Below are 16,461 nucleotides of genomic sequence, written 5' to 3' on the forward strand. Positions count from 1 at the left end.
AGGTTTCTAGTACCAATTGCGCCGCCATATGGTTCCCAATGATGGGCCAACAACCACCTTATTGTCACGGTCGCAACGCTTCGCTGTGAATAAGCCCAGCGAATGGGATGGAGTTTATCATAACGTAGAAAAGTAAGACTTTTTATAGTCGTTTTGTGAAATCCACCATGACTTTACAGCTCAATCCACGGAAAATAAAGCGTGGCATTTGGAAAGTGAAGCCATTTGAACCAGTTCTCAAGAACTGCCGTTGATAGATGTCAGTTCCATTTGAGCTGGTAGGTTATCTTGGATGCGTCGGCTTTGCCAAAACTGACAAGAAAGGCAACATATTTACGCGAACAGGTGGTTAATGTTGAGAGATAGCTGCAGCAAATTAGTATCTCTGTCGTGTTTCCCCTCTATTTGCAAGTTTCATAAAAATGTCATCATCTGACAATTTCTTCGTGGACTCCTTCATGATGCCATCAGTTCATGGGCTAACATCTCTGCTACAACAATCCAACACCACACCTCCAATACCTTCAATCAATAATGCATCGCTTTGGTCTGACCAAGTCAAGTACAGCTTGTCCATTGGAATCACCAGTGGTCCATTCTTTTTTATCTTTTGGACTCTACTGATTGTCTCCATTGTCATTTATGCAATGAAACGGAAGGAAATGAAGAGAAATCAACACATTTTGTTTATTATGACTATTATTTTAGCAGCGGATGTGACTCTCAATCTTACTTGTCGAATGGTTTCAGAATGGGGCATGTTCTCTTCAGTTGGTATCAACAGAACTTTCATCTTGTATTATACCATTATGGGAGCCATTCAAAGAGTGGTGATTAACTATTGGGTTTGGCATCAATTGTTGATGATGGCCTTCCTGTGTAATGTATTGTAAGTTATCGCTGAGATACAAAGATGTCATGAATCTCATCTTCATTGACTTTCCAAATTTATATTGTCAGCTACAAGACGTGTAAAGAAACTGGAGCTATCACCCAAAACCAATTCACTCGAATGAGAATGGTGATCATGGTCACTCTTGTTGGTTCTGCCATCTTCTTTCTGAGTCAAACTACTGCCAACATCATTATGAGTGGTCTTGTCAATGGTGGAATTCTCAGAGATGCATCCTCCATTTTGGGACAACAATTAGCCATTTTCATTGCAGCAACCATCATGTTCTTTGTCTTTACCGTTCTCTTCAGTATCTATCTCAATATTACTGGTTTCAGATTAAACTCTTCTTTACAAGAAAGTGTGAGAAAATTGAAAGAAAAGATGAACGATCAACCTCTCTATGCAGGCAGAGAAAGAGAAAATACTCTTTTATTGAAACAAACAGCATTGAGAAAAACTCGATTGATGCAAGCAGGACTCTCCCTCGCCTTATTATTGCAATCGTGTGGTTTCTTGTTTATTCCTGCCAGTGCTGTTTGGTTGTACTTGGGAAACTTCTTTTTTGCATGCACCAATGTTGGACTTGTGATTTTCATTGCCTTGATGATTAGTATTAACACACCCATGCAAGAAGTGCAACGAATGTTTCGAAGAAATTCACAAATTAGTAATGATCCTCCAGTGCTCAAGGACACAAAAAACTTTAATAACAGTAGGGAGTTGATGGATGGTGATGCAACTCTCGTGGTGGAAGGAAGTAGTCATACCGTTATTACGAGTGAAATACATTCACCTTCGACAAGTACTGGAATGAGTAAATCAATGACTCCTGTAGCAAGTTCAGAACAAGATTCAGCCATCAAGTTGAATGAGAATTCTCGAGAAACTGAAGACTTGGCAATGGATGGCACACTTTCACAGGTGTAAAAATTCGTGATGAGACAGTGGTCTCATGGTTGGAGATCCGTCATTGGGTGATGTCACAATTTTCAGACATTTTGTATTTACCAAATAATTGTACTCGTATTTTCAATGTTCAAATGTTATTAATATAGATTTGTCACAGTTTTGCAATACACATCCATTTAACTAATGGAATTTACTTTTCCACAAAACACAATAGTCTCTTCATGCACGATCAGGAAAGCAAATGGACGATTTACCACAAATTCCTTCAAAGATGTTTTGTCGATAAGACAATTCATTCCGACCACAACAGTTGCTGCAGCTGCTTTCGTCCCTTGTTCATCCACTTCGACCACACATTCATGAAGAATGTTCTGAAGATAGGGTGGATTCTTTAAAGAAAGAGCCTCTCGTGTCATTCCTTCGAAATTGGCATTTCGTTTATCGAAGGCATGAGACATGTTAAAAGGAGTGTGTGGTAATGTCGAAGCAAGATCCAACTTGAATTGAAGCTTGAATTTTGGAATGGACAACTTGGAGAGTTTTTCAGAGTGCGTTTGAAATACCTTGTTCGGAGAGGATAGTTGTTGTTCAAGCCAATCATGGAACTCTTTTTCATTGTCAGTGGTCAACTCTGAATGAGGTACAATGAAAATCATGGAAAAGTTTTCATTCTTGTATGGCAGTTTCACCCAACGATATTGTTTCTCTTCGTCTTGGCCAAATTGAACATTGACAGAAGTCTTGTTCATCATGCTCACTTTTTTCTTGTTGCGTTGTAATGTGTGAAACACTTCCTTGGTCGTATTGACAACATCAAATGCTTCGTTCCAAGTTCCCAAAAAGAAAATTGCATTGGCAATAACCAAGTCTGTAAGCTGGTTGACTCCACCAACTGGAATCAAATCGCGAATCATGTGGTTGGTGTTGGTTTCAATCCATTTGTTGATTTTACATCTTTCTGTTTCGAAATCCTTTTTGAAATTGCATATCTCAACAGAGCTGTCAAAAGTCTCTTTGGTGAAGTTTGCATAATCATCTGTCAATTCCATTTTCTGATCCACAAATAGCTTGTTTGCAATCTTGATCTCTTCTTGCTTCACTAACGACATTAATAATTGAATATACTTTTTGAAATACTCCAGTCTCCATTCCATGAATTCATTTTCCGATATTTCATTTGCACTTCCCAACAAACTCATTCCTTGCAACATTTGCATCAGTGTTGTCTTTCTCGCTCCAACCATGGTCATGCCCAATGCTAAATAAATGGAGAGAGGTGAAATCATCACAGCCTGAGATGGTGTGTAATCATGATCCTCTAAATTTAGTGTTTGTTGTTTTAAAATAGAGGACATTAATTTGGCTGTAAAGATGCGAAATGCATGATCCAAATTTTGACAGATTAATCCATTTTTCGTTTTCTTTGAATCCGAGTTGTTGCAAACTGAGTCATCATCAGCTTCAATTCCACTGCTTTCAAAATCTCGTTTGTGAGACATTTTGGTGAATATTTGAGCTTGTTAAATTTCAATTATTTTTTTTTGTGGTATTTTCGCCAAGAAACGAACTTCAATCTCCAAAGACGATATGGAATGATTCAAATTTTGAGGTTGTGGAAGTGATACTGGTATTTGTCAAACTGTTAATAAGATCAAAATACATTCACCCTCCACAAGTACTGGAATGAGTAAATCAATTCGATTTAGCTATTCAGTTGAATGAGAAGCGGATGACATGGCTCTGGTTGGCGCTCTCTTAGATGGTGACATAAAAGTTTATCGAACATCTTTAATTCCAGTAGATTTTAAAGTGTTAGTAAAGTTCACCATGAAAAATGTCGCTCATTGTGGACTTTGGATCCTTTTCAACCAAAGTAGGTCATGTCACCACGACTCAAGCTACTACATTGCTGAAACCCACTGTTGTCACAAGAACATGTATTCCAACACATCCTATTCATCTTTTTTTGAATCAAAATTAACCGACAAGTCCCGCTTGATGTTCCATTCCGATCCTCCTAAACATTTGATAGAAAATGGCGTTTTGGTTGATAGAGATTTGATGGCCTCTCTGTGGTTGCATTGTTTTTCTAAATTAAATCTCACAGTGGATGAGTTACCAGACACACCCATTCTCATCACTTCCGATGACGAGATCAGCTCAAGCGCCAACAATTCCACAGTGTCTGAGATTTTCTTTTAAAAGTTTCAAGTGCCATCTTTAAGATTTGAACCTTCAGCCTGGTGTTCTTTAGTTTCCAATGGAAAATCAAGAGGATTGGTTGCGGATTTTGGACATGAAAGAACCAGTGTTGTCTCTGTTTGGGATGGACAAGTACAATTTCAAACAAGAACACAGCAAGCGTGTGCAGGAAAATTCATTGATGAAAATTTGAAACATTTGCTTGTGAAAAGAAAATTGAATTTTCATCAACATTGGGATTCAATAATTATATCACATATGAAACATTCCATTTGTAAGGTCTCAAAACGCAAACTCTCTGAATGTTTTGACGCTGGTCAAGGTATTCTAGAAGAAGAAGAAGCGGAATATGAACTACCAGACGGTTCTGTACTCAAAATTGGAAATGAGAGATTTGAGTGTTGTGAAATGCTGTTTGATCCTACACCATTTCCTTCTGCAGGGAGTCAAGAAAATGATACAAATATATCCTCCCTCTCAGAACTTGCTTATAATTGCATCATGAAAAATTCGGATGAGTACAGAAAAGATCTCTTCAAAGACGTAGTTCTTTCAGGGGGTTCTTTCATGATTGATGGCAGCGCAGAGAGAATGGAAAATGATATGAAACATTTTGCACTTTCAGGATATCGAGTGAATGTGGTAACGAATTCTCAACGAGTTTACTCGTCGTGGACGGGAGCTGCAATATTGTCGCAACGATCCGTGGATAAGGACAAGTGGGTTTCGAAAGTGCAATACGAAGAACATGGTTCGAATTTAAGAAAATAATATATAACCTTAATAGCCTTTTGACTGACCTTAAGCAGTGTGAGTGTTTCAATTTTCGTCTTTATATGATGAATGGTTCCAATTCATGCCTCAATCGTGTAAGTTTCACACAAGAATGTTGTAGCTACTGAATGACCTGGCACTACTATCAATTCTTCTTGTATTTAAATTCTCGATGAATATTTTCGAAAAGTTGTTGCATGAACTCAGTATAAAATGCATCCATGATCGTTGTTTTGATGGTCACAATATACAACATGTTCTCCTTTTCTGTTTCATCAACTTGCTTCGTTTCATGAGATGGATGCTGTTGAGTAGTAGTATTTGTCATGAATAACTGATGAGGAGATGGATTTTCTAATAGAAAACTCGTGTGAACATGAACAAGATTCTTTTGATGAATAGGTGAGCCAATGGGTGTTGAAAATGCAACATGGAGTGCCTCATTTCCAATTCCTGTCACAATTTCAATATTCTTCTCGAATCTAAGGGGAACAGGTTTTCCAATATTTCGAGTCATTTGTTCATACAATGATTGTTTAAGGACTTTCAATTTTTCCTTCTCATTAGAAAGTATGGAATCATGCTTGGATTTTGGACCTAGTCGCTCAAAGTAAACTTGAGTTTCAAACATACACAGTGCACTATCCATACTGAAACGGGAGAAGTATTGACAAATGGGTGTGTTTCCAAGTGATTGTCTTGCAGATATTTGGTACAGTAAAGGAAGAGTAAGAGAAAATTCATGTTCCATGCTTTCAAATTCTAAGAAAGTATTTTCTTCAGACGTCAATTGTTCTTCTGTTGAGGCTGTGGTCGATATCGAATCATGGAAGGTGATTAGTTTGATTTGCTCGATCATGGATTGTCTGAACGAGGACAAGGATAGGGAATGGTGAGATCGAGAAAATATCTTGTACCAAGTAGACCCTCTTCTAAAGTGACATTCGATCACATTATAAATTTCTAATGTTTCTTCTGGGTGGGTATTAACTTGGAAAGATGCACTGGAAATGAGTTCATTTCGGAAACGTAAGCAAACAGCACTCCTTCAGAACATTCACTACCGCTCCATTTAACTCGATCCTTAATTTCAATCACATGATTGCATTTTTCTTTTAAGTTTTGTGTTGTTTGCTGAATGTATTCTTCGAAAGTTGTTGCTGCTTCCTTTTTGTTCTGTTGTGAGTTGTGTGTTTCAACTTGAATTAGAGCAATTTCTTTTCCAACCTTTTCTTTCGTAAGCGAAGAAATGAGATACAATAAAACGTTTTCATCTTTCAGATGGAGGGGTAGTATTTTTTCATGTTCCGTTTGTGGTAATTTTTTCTTAATACTTTTCTTAGGTTGTGAAAAATTATGATCCAATCCAGAAACATTCCAAACTTGCCAACTTTCGTCTAATAATTTAAGTGAAACACCCTTGTCTTTTCTGTGCAATGTAAATCCCCCAGTTTGTTGAGATTTCACAATTTTCACACTTCTGATAATATGAGAAATTTGTTCTTCAAATTCTAAATCAAAATTTTCCACATCAAGATCTGGAGACATGTGTTGGAAAATAAAAAATTTGTTTGTGTCTTCACACTTCAAGACAATCCAGTAAAGCAATACTTTGACTTTTTCAGTTAAATTTTCAACAATGGCTTTTGACGGTCGTTGGAAAACACCAGGGCTCATTTCCAGCTCCAATTTACATTCGTAAGCCTTTCTTGAATTGACCTTTACAGATCTTTGAAAGAGAATCTTGTATGAACATTTGTTTTGCTCCAACTTTTTGATGGAATTTAAAATATATTCACGAGGGCCAAAGGCTGATGGATCAATGAGTTGCTCTTGTTTCTCTTCTTCGTTGGTTCTCGCACTTGTTAGTATTTGAGATGGCCTTCCTGCATTCGTCACAGATCTTTCACTATTAGTCACGTTTACTGAATTAATCACGGTTTGAATGTCCTCAATATTAAACATGGTTGCTGTAGTAATAGTATTTTAGAAATATTTAGAATTATTATAATAACAATTTATATTAAAAGGGATATAAATGTTCAAAAATTAAATATCAAAAATACAGATCAAGTTCGTGTTACCTACTGATCATGGAGTTCGGAGTAGTAGACTCTGATGATTTGTTTGTTGCTGAATTTCCTCCTCTCAATTGGACTGAAGCCAGAGAATCACCATACGGCAACACCTCTATGTGAGAAAATTTCCAAGCAGGATATTTGAATATTAATCCTAATTTCGAATTGTAATAATCTGACCATCCCTGTCTTTTGTAGAACATTAAATCATCATCAATGTTGTAATAATAATCGAATGGATCGGAGAAGTTTCGGGTTGAGTTAAGATTTTCATTCAAATGACTTGGATTTTCATCCTTTGTGGTTGTACCCAACGTCGATGTCGAGGAATGAACATATGAATCCGAACTACTGAATAGAGACCATAAAGCATTTAACATTTTTTTTAAAAAACAATTCAAAGTATTCATTAAGAAATTAAACTAAATAATCATTAATTTTTGGTTCTTTTCAAGGCAATCCTCAAGAGCTCTGATGTTTTGCTGCTCTCCTGAGGTCTCTTTTGAGACCAATAGTCGATGGACTCGCATACTTTTCTAAGTTCGCAGGAGGAATCACAAAATTCATTGAGAAAGATGGAAAATGCATCGAAATCAAGACTGGAAATGAATAAATAGAAATCTTGTTGGCCTTCTTGACGTTTTCCACCGTGATATTGAATAGACCAAAGAGGTCGTATATACTTCGTTGAAATATTCGATTTCAATACCTGATTGTACCCTTTGCCACAAAGAGCGTAATACCATAACCACAAGGCTTGTGATGGCTTGAAATTTGGGTTATTTTGTTCAATTTCTTGAACGAACAGATCAATGATTGCTTTTTCAACACTTTTCACTTGATACTTGTCTAAGCATGCTAAAAGTTCCAAAACATGATCCATAGACATTTGTTTCACACATGGAATGTAGGATCCATACAGTATGGCGATCATGGCAATGAAGGCGTCGATATTCTCTTCATTCTCCTCGATTACCATTTCATTGGTCTGTTGCTCGATCAAATTACTCTCAAGCAATGCTTTAAAAACTTCGGATTGATAAATTACAAATTTATGCACATGTATTTCATTCAGTCTTTCGTGTCCAAAAGGACCAAGTGGGTCTTCATTCATATCCATGTTGGACCGTTTCAAAACAAACTTGAAATCACTCAAACATGGATTGTTGAATAGGCTTGCAAAATGTTTTGTTATCGGAGTAGTGCAGCTGGTCTCAAGTACAATACCACTTCTGTCTTCAGCAACACTAGTGGTGTCGTTCGATTTGCCAATTCGCTTGTTGGCAGCTAGAACAATCTCATCAAGAAGATTCTTTCTAGACATTTTTTGTTGTAATTGATCCTGCAATCCGTGTAAGTTCCATGTTCCTTTCGTTCCAACTGCTTTCTCTGAATTCAGAGATTAGACTTTGAACACACTTCACACAGATACGTTACCTTAATGAAAACTAAAGTGACCATGACCCTGTTTACTAACATCAAACTCATCATTCCCTTTCAAAGAAGGAAGACACTGAGTTGACTTTTTTGCAAACATGTCAGCTGAAAAAACACGCATCAGTGAGAGTTGACTTGACGATTGATTTTCAAATAAAATCACTTGACAATTACTTGCAACACTGTTCGTTGGCACTACCTATCTGCAGAGTCCTTCAGTGCCGCTCTAAATTTCAAAGAACTGTTGATGTTAATATTCCAATTTTGATATCTCTCTGTCAATAATCAACAAAGAGGCGAGCACTTTTCCTTCTCTTCCAAGAAAGAATTTGTCATTCCTTCTTCATAACTTGGCAACCAAACGGAATCAACTTTCAAAAGATTAAAAAAATGTTGATAAATTCAATGACAAGTGAACATCAACAGCAGCATCATAATCATGCGACGACGAATCAGCTGCCCCCTCCTTCCAACCACCACCATCATTCCATATTGTTGACGAATCACTCCACAAATACTTGCTCTGATAAAACACCAAGCTCCACATTAAACATGACGCATCATGACGATATACCCATGAGTGATGTTGCAGCAATTCAAAGTAATAATAGGAATTCCATGCCACCTCCTTCTTCGTCTCTCTTTACACAACAACAACAGCAAAACACGAATCATACTACAGGTGGTTCTATTTTGGATATTTTGAGTAGTCAATCACACAGTACAACACACCATACCCACACCTCACGCATGTAAGTATATTGAGTTTTATAAAAAGGTGATTATTGAGCTCATGATGATCCTTTTCCATTTGTGCATCGCCACACATTAGCAATGCAAGAAAGTCTTTGGATCCAAGTGTTCTTGCCAACGCAACCACAGCACATATGGTGTCGTCCTCAAACAATGCTAATAATATCATGATACCTTCTCAACAACAGGCACAGAATGGTGTATCCCATTCCTCTTCCGATTATTATCATCAGGACTCGCATTCAGCAACAACAGCCTTTTCACCTCGATTTTCACGTCAGTTTTCACAACCTCCACTCTTTCACATGAATAATAATAATAGTACTACTCTTGCAAATACGCAACAACAGCAACAACAACAAGGAACCACACAAGAGGCTTCTCTCTCCGATGATGAAGAAGGTTCAACCTCTCAGACCAATGGTTCATCTTCCAATGCTGCCAATGGTTCATCTCGGAGAGTGAACTATGCTTGCACAGAATGTAGAAAAGCTCATAAAGCTTGTAGTGGAGAACGGTATGTTTTATGATTCACATACACACAATATTTGATGCTCAACTCTTTTTAACATTCATGAACGTTGCATCACTATGATAACTATCATCATCCTTTGGAAATTGTGCGACATTGAATTTGTTGACACAACATGTTGATCGAACATTCTCTTCACATTTAAATTCATTGAACTTATGTTGATGGGGTTCATCACATAAACACACTCGCACGCACACCATAGACCTTGTGACCGATGTAAAAAGTTGGGAATGGAAGATAAATGCAAGAGTTCTGTCCGTAAGAAGAGAATATTAACCAAAAGATATTGGGTTCATTTCATGTCCAATGGTACGAGCGGTGGGAACAGCACAACGATGACATCATCAGACATGATGGACGATAATAGTGTGCAGTCACCAGCCACCAACGTGTCACAGCAGCATCAATCATTCCCAAATCTAAATCTAAATGTTGTGAATAGTGCAAGTAGTAACAATCCAAGATCATCTTCAATGAATTACAAACGACATTCAAGTGCTACTCTTCCTTCGTATAATTCCATTCGAAGACTGAATGCTGGTTTGAGTGGTGGCAGTTCAACAAGTTTAACAAGTAATTCCGAATTGAATGATAATGTCAGCAATACCGTCATGTTGATGGACTCTTCAGATAACAACAGCAATAATCGCTCTCCTCGGCAAGGTCCATTCTATCATCCTTATAAGAGTCCTCGTATGATGAATCCTTCAGAGCAGCAGCTGCAACAACAACAACAGAATTCGACAAACCAAGAGAGTATGCACCTTGATAACACCAATCGTCATGGTCACTCACAAACATCCTCTCCGAGAGGTGGCCACCATGCATCAACCATGAATGTTTCATCTCCTTTCACCAATTCTCAACTGCAACCTCAATCCATGTATCCATCACAACAACCATCGATGACAGCTGTCCCCATCTCTTCAACTGCCTTCAACAATACGACTGTGTCTAGTACTGCTGGCTCTTCTTCCTATCCATCTTTCCCTGGACTTGAAGCATACAAATTAGATCAGCCATCTCCAAATTCAGCGCTGACGACTAACAACCACATGAATCAGACATCGTCGACGTCAAATCCACAACAACAACAACAAGTGGATCCTCAACAACAACAACATTTACATCCAAGGTCCTTATCAGCCACATCTGCTGCATCCTCTTCATTGGGTTATCATCACGGAAAATCTTTATCAGATTCAAATTTATTACCTCCTCCATCGTCGTTGCTGTATAATAATAGTGGAAGTACGACCACATCGACCTCACCAAACATTTCACACTTGTCGAACACATCTCTTCATTCAACAACAACAGCATCTCCATTTGGAGGCGTTTCAGAAAGTACTATCACTTCCTCCGGATATCTTAATCATTCGAATAATAATGGCACTGGGTTACACATTCCACCCATACTGTTGGGAGATGAACAGCAACCTAATACTACACAAATTCAACATCAAGCTCATCATAGTCACCACTCTTCACCACAACAACTTCATCCACAACTCTCTCCTTATCCTCAACAATGGTCATCACAACAAGGTAATGTCAACAACAATACCACTCCTTCTTCAAATACAAGCAGTACTACAGCGACACCTCGAGGACTCATGTTTTATGGAAATAATGGTTCTGCTAACGATTTAGTCAATTCACCTCGAGCGAGCTCCGATTATTTATATTCTCCAAGGAGTGATTATTCGAGCGATTTTTCATCCCTTACAAACAGTCCTCGATTCGGTGCAGGCGGAACAGATTCAAATTCTTCTACACCAAGAGGTTTAATTGGTTCCATGAGTGGAATGAATATTAATGAAAATATGGAGGCGTCACAACAACCATTTAATCCGTTTTCTGTTACGAATTCACAACTCAACACTCTGTCCACACAACCCAATAACAACAACAGCAATGGCACGCAAAGGTACAGAGGACAACGAAGTTCAGCTCAATTCCATCATCAACAACTATCCTACGATTCTGCTTTAAATGTTTCTGGAACGAGAAAGAGTATTGCTGGATATTTAAATCATGCTGGAAATAGGTACAGCTTGGGTTCATTTGCATATTCACAATTTCATGGTTCTGCCTATTCGAATCCATCCACCACCACCACCACGACGAGCAATAATTATGGATCTGGAAATCCTCAAATTAACATTTCGAGCGAGACATCTGGAAATAATGGAATACTGCCCAACAACATGGCTCCCAATAAGCGACATTCTCAACACTTTTCTAATAACCCTCATAACAGGTATAGTTTAGGTCCAAACCATGAATTGCATGGCTTGACCATGAATCAATCAGCAAATTCGAATAGTAATATTAGTGGAAACACACAGAGCAACAATCATACACTTCTTCATCCAACAACAAAATAATGAATGTGAATTCACAATGCATCCATATAATACCTTGGAGCACAAACGAATGTAAAATAGTAATATATTTTTAATATATTTAAACACTTGTGAGTTGTAGAGTACTCTATGCTTAAGCAATTCTTGAAATGCCTTGAACTATAGTTCTTTGATTTCATGCTTCGCTTTCATTTAAAGTGCTTAAAGATATTTGAAGCACTGTCATACTAGATTGGACAAAATGAAGAGATAGTTCAACATGTTTCGTTGTGAGGCCCAATGACGTGAAACCGAAATCGTTACATTAGGTGATGATGGGAGAAGATGCAGTACATACAACATAGTGGCGCCAGAGTTGTAAATATTCACCCGCCACTCCATTGTAATACAACCAAGCTTTATCTGCGTACAGGCAATCGTTACCCACCCGAAACAACCTCAAAAAAAACAAATAACAACACTACTTGCATTGTCCTTGTAGTCTAGATTCCCCTAATACAACCACTCATATACAATCATGAGAGAAATTGTACATATTCAAGCAGGTCAATGCGGTAACCAAATTGGTGCCAAGTTCTGGGAAGTCATTTCTGATGAACACGGTGTTGACCCAACTGGTGCATACAATGGTGATTCCGATTTGCAATTGGAAAGAATCAACGTTTACTACAATGAAGCCACCGGTGGAAGATATGTCCCTCGTGCCATCTTGATGGACTTGGAACCAGGTACAATGGACTCTGTAAGAGCTGGTCCATACGGACAAATCTTTAGACCAGATAACTTTGTGTTTGGTCAAACAGGAGCAGGTAATAACTGGGCTAAGGGTCACTATACTGAAGGAGCTGAATTGATTGATTCAGTTTTGGATGTTGTGAGAAAGGAAGCTGAAAGTTGCGATTGTTTGCAAGGATTCCAAATTGCTCACTCATTGGGAGGTGGTACTGGTTCAGGAATGGGTACATTGTTGATTTCCAAGATTAGAGAAGAATATCCAGACAGAATGATGATGACCTTCTCTGTTTTCCCATCTCCAAAGGTCTCCGATACCGTCGTCGAACCATACAATGCTACTCTCTCTGTTCACCAACTTGTAGAAAATGCTGATGAAGTCATGTGTATTGACAACGAGGCTTTGTACGATATTTGCTTTAGAACTTTGAAGCTCACAACTCCAACATTTGGTGATTTGAACCACTTGGTTTCTATTGTCATGTCAGGTGTTACCTGTTGCTTACGTTTCCCAGGTCAATTGAACTCTGACTTGAGAAAGTTGGCAGTGAACTTGATTCCATTCCCACGTCTTCACTTCTTCCTTATTGGTTTTGCTCCATTGACATCTAGAGGTTCACAACAATACAGAGCTTTGACTGTTCCAGAATTGACTCAACAAATGTTCGATGCTAAGAATATGATGGCTGCTTCTGATCCAAGACACGGTAGATATTTGACTGCTTCTGCCATGTTCAGAGGTAGAATGAGTACTAAGGAAGTCGACGAACAAATGCTCAACGTCCAAAATAAGAACAGCTCATACTTTGTTGAATGGATTCCAAACAATATCAAGTCCTCTGTCTGTGATATTCCACCAAGAGGTTTGAAGATGGCTGCTACTTTCATTGGTAACTCGACTGCCATTCAAGAAATGTTCAAGAGAGTGTCTGAACAATTCACTGCCATGTTCAGAAGAAAGGCTTTCTTGCACTGGTACACTGGTGAAGGAATGGATGAAATGGAATTCACTGAAGCTGAATCCAACATGAATGACTTGGTCTCTGAATACCAACAATACCAAGATGCTACTGCTGAAGAGGATGGAGAATTCGATGAAAATGCTGAAGGTGAAGCCAATGCTGAAGAGCAACCAGCTGATTATTAAATAAAATTACCCTAACGTTTTGTATAACTTTCCCTTAATTAAAAGAAAGTGGTCGTCTTGAAGATGTCAACGGAAACAAGTTGAAAGAGATGGTATTGACCTTTACGTATTCAACTATCAGCGAAGTAACAGCAAGTTAACTCTATTACAATCGAAAGCTTTGCGGGCCCTCAGTTTTTCCACTCCGCAAAAAAAAAATGTTTGCACACCCAAAATTCATTCTCTTGTCAGTTCTGCTTGTGAGTTTCTTGTCATCATCGTCGGTTGTTCTTGGGCAGAAAAAGTATACGTGCTGCATGCCTCACCATCACACAGTACAAGCATCTGTCAGGTCTATATCTCTCACCGATTGCAAAGGAAATAGTTGTACATTTAATGGACAACGTATCATTCATGAAAAACACATGCCAGGTAAGTTTTTGTGAAGAGGATCGCACTTCCAAAGTCCCTCCGTCCGTAAAGATTTTTATAACAGAAGATACCTATTAGATTTAAAGATTGAAATGAATGACAAGATTGTGAGCAATTGGCAAACAACCATGGGATTTATGGATCCCTATCCAAGTAATTTTGGAATTGAGTATGTGTTCAATGCCACTTCATGCACATGCCATCAATTAACCAAACAATCGCCTTACTTGATGGTTTCTTGTGTGGACGCAGACTACACTCTTGACTCTGTCATTGATGTTGGCATTGAAACGATGGATTTTGTCAAAGGTCAACGATTTGTTCGAACCATACAATTAAACGGAACACATACTCAACAAGATACAATGGTTGTACAACAGGTGAATACGAAACAACCACCATTTCCTCACAAGTATGATCCCTATCCAGCAGATTATGATTGTGCCATTTTATATTCAGAAACAAAGGTTGAAACGAGAGATCTTTTCGGCAATTTGAAAGAGTTGCAAACCATTTCAAGTCACTGTTGGAACTTTAAACCTTTCAATACTGATGCTGACTATGTAGTTCCTTCGTATTGTCCCAAATGCAATTGAGAAGTACGTGTAAAACGACATCCAAAGAGTATCATGAATCTGCTCTCAATAAACTTGGACAATAATGAACCCTGTTTTAGGCAAGTTCCGAGTTTTGGCATTCGGTATTTTCGGTTTGAGTGGACACTGTGGTGAACTCTGCCGAAGGTGTTCGATCATTTTAGCACGAGATCTATGGCCTTTGCATGAATCAAACAAAAAATTGAAAGAATAGAGTACATCAAGAATGCCTACACCAAGCACCGAAATTATTTATGATAAGAGCGGAAATGATATTACCGAATATTATGATTCGCCTCAAGAATTGGACGCTAAAATTGAGCAGTTAGCGAAATTGATTCATTCATCGAAACATATTGTGTTTTATACGGGAGCTGGAATTAGTACTTCAGCAGGTAAGTCAACAATCAAAATTCCATTTCATGAGACAATGATGACTTCCAAAAATTAGGAATTAGTGATTTCAGAGGACCCAAGGGAGTTTGGACCTTAAAAGAAAAAGGACTTAAAACTACACGAACAGCATCATACCTCAATGTACCTACTCCAACTCATATGGCCATTTCTTACATGTACAATCAAAAAAAGATCCAATATGTGACATCACAAAACACGGATGGACTTCATGTTAAGAGTGGTATTAAGGTTCGTTAAATTTCTGTGTTTTCACAAATTATTTAAATATTATATTCTAATTCAATTCGTATCCAAAGAGAAGTGATATGAGCGAGCTCCATGGTAACACGAATGTTGAACTTTGTAATCATTGTCATACAGAATATTTGAGACCCTTCCGATGCAGAAACGCCTCCGACGTTCATGATCATAAAACTGGAAGAAAATGTGAAAATGTGGGCACATGCTGGAAGATTCCATTATCAATTTTGGAGAGAACCTTCCTGTCGACCAACTCGAGAGAGCAGAGCTTAATGCTCGAAAGGCAGATCTGGCCATTGTCATGGGTACAAGTCTTCGTGTTTCTCCTGCATGTGATTTGGTAAGTTTCAATTCATTGGACATGTCTTTTTTTCTCACATAGAACAGCCTCAAAAATGTAAGAAGAATCATGGCAAGTTGGTCATTGTGAATTTACAATACACACCCAAAGACAAGTATGCAGACATTCGGATTTTTGCCAAGACTGATACAGTGATTAACAAACTCATGGAAAAATTAGGGTACACAATTCCACCCTATATTTTAAATTGTGAATATACTTTACAAGCGGTTGAGAAGAGCTCTGGAAAGTCGAGAAAAATCAATGTAGTCCTTTCCTCTCCTCAAGCAGGTGCAAACTTGCTCTCTTCCACAATGTGGAGTGTCACTCTTGAAAACGGAAAGGTTATGGAGTATAATGATGTTTCTCAATTAATGGACTTGCCAAACGATGTTCGGAAAGTGACTGTATTGCTGACCTTTAGATTACAGCCAAAGGAAGGAGTGGAAGCTGAAACTGTTATTGAGTTGGACATTCCTCATCAAGGAGCAAACACTTCAAAAACATTTCACATTTCTGTGAACACCAATACGAATGATGTCACTTGTAAATAAATTCGACACCAAGGTCAAGAATTAGCGCTTTTCGTGAGGCACGTTTTTGGCGCCTATTTAAAACTCCACAAA

The 16,461-nt window shown here is 38.2% G+C and overlaps 10 protein-coding genes across 10 annotated transcripts; 6 read left to right on the plus strand and 4 right to left on the minus strand.

The window, feature by feature from the left end:
* Positions 1-422: 422 nt before the first annotated feature.
* On the plus strand, positions 423-1,822 carry C9374_013433 (uncharacterized protein; the record flags this gene model as incomplete). The annotated part of the gene is made up of 2 exons (XM_044689309.1): positions 423-889; positions 961-1,822. The coding sequence occupies 2 exons, from the start codon at positions 423-425 to the stop codon at positions 1,820-1,822; spliced, it is 1,329 nt and encodes a 442-aa protein (XP_044553842.1).
* A 158-nt stretch (positions 1,823-1,980) lies between these two features.
* C9374_013434 (uncharacterized protein) lies at positions 1,981-3,303 on the minus strand (the record flags this gene model as incomplete). The annotated part of the gene is made up of 1 exon (XM_044689310.1): positions 1,981-3,303. One exon carries the CDS (start codon positions 3,301-3,303, stop codon positions 1,981-1,983), a length of 1,323 nt encoding a protein of 440 aa, XP_044553843.1.
* A 961-nt stretch (positions 3,304-4,264) lies between these two features.
* On the plus strand, positions 4,265-4,777 carry C9374_013435 (uncharacterized protein; the record flags this gene model as incomplete). The annotated part of the gene is made up of 1 exon (XM_044689311.1): positions 4,265-4,777. One exon carries the CDS (start codon positions 4,265-4,267, stop codon positions 4,775-4,777), a length of 513 nt encoding a protein of 170 aa, XP_044553844.1.
* A 148-nt stretch (positions 4,778-4,925) lies between these two features.
* Positions 4,926-5,639, minus strand: C9374_013436 (uncharacterized protein; the record flags this gene model as incomplete). The annotated part of the gene is made up of 1 exon (XM_044689312.1): positions 4,926-5,639. One exon carries the CDS (start codon positions 5,637-5,639, stop codon positions 4,926-4,928), a length of 714 nt encoding a protein of 237 aa, XP_044553845.1.
* Positions 5,640-5,743: 104 nt separating this feature from the next.
* On the minus strand, positions 5,744-7,238 carry C9374_013437 (uncharacterized protein; the record flags this gene model as incomplete). Its single annotated transcript, XM_044689313.1, has 2 exons — positions 5,744-6,750; positions 6,869-7,238. The coding sequence occupies 2 exons, from the start codon at positions 7,236-7,238 to the stop codon at positions 5,744-5,746; spliced, it is 1,377 nt and encodes a 458-aa protein (XP_044553846.1).
* A 53-nt stretch (positions 7,239-7,291) lies between these two features.
* Positions 7,292-8,182, minus strand: C9374_013438 (uncharacterized protein; the record flags this gene model as incomplete). The annotated part of the gene is made up of 1 exon (XM_044689315.1): positions 7,292-8,182. The coding sequence occupies one exon, from the start codon at positions 8,180-8,182 to the stop codon at positions 7,292-7,294; it is 891 nt and encodes a 296-aa protein (XP_044553847.1).
* A 503-nt stretch (positions 8,183-8,685) lies between these two features.
* Positions 8,686-11,973, plus strand: C9374_013439 (uncharacterized protein; the record flags this gene model as incomplete). The annotated part of the gene is made up of 3 exons (XM_044689316.1): positions 8,686-9,047; positions 9,128-9,565; positions 9,786-11,973. The coding sequence occupies 3 exons, from the start codon at positions 8,686-8,688 to the stop codon at positions 11,971-11,973; spliced, it is 2,988 nt and encodes a 995-aa protein (XP_044553848.1).
* Positions 11,974-12,469: 496 nt separating this feature from the next.
* Positions 12,470-13,831, plus strand: C9374_013440 (uncharacterized protein; the record flags this gene model as incomplete). The annotated part of the gene is made up of 1 exon (XM_044689317.1): positions 12,470-13,831. The coding sequence occupies one exon, from the start codon at positions 12,470-12,472 to the stop codon at positions 13,829-13,831; it is 1,362 nt and encodes a 453-aa protein (XP_044553849.1).
* A 197-nt stretch (positions 13,832-14,028) lies between these two features.
* C9374_013441 (uncharacterized protein) lies at positions 14,029-14,838 on the plus strand (the record flags this gene model as incomplete). The annotated part of the gene is made up of 2 exons (XM_044689318.1): positions 14,029-14,242; positions 14,294-14,838. 2 exons carry the CDS (start codon positions 14,029-14,031, stop codon positions 14,836-14,838), a joined length of 759 nt encoding a protein of 252 aa, XP_044553850.1.
* A 226-nt stretch (positions 14,839-15,064) lies between these two features.
* Positions 15,065-16,389, plus strand: C9374_013442 (uncharacterized protein; the record flags this gene model as incomplete). Its single annotated transcript, XM_044689319.1, has 5 exons — positions 15,065-15,233; positions 15,290-15,483; positions 15,552-15,576; positions 15,708-15,835; positions 15,883-16,389. The coding sequence occupies 5 exons, from the start codon at positions 15,065-15,067 to the stop codon at positions 16,387-16,389; spliced, it is 1,023 nt and encodes a 340-aa protein (XP_044553851.1).
* Positions 16,390-16,461: the final 72 nt, after the last annotated feature.

This window comes from Naegleria lovaniensis (genome assembly GCF_003324165.1).
Source record: "Naegleria lovaniensis strain ATCC 30569 chromosome Unknown tig006, whole genome shotgun sequence".
In the NCBI taxonomy this organism is placed as follows: Eukaryota; Heterolobosea; class Eutetramitea; order Acrasida; family Naegleriidae; genus Naegleria; species Naegleria lovaniensis.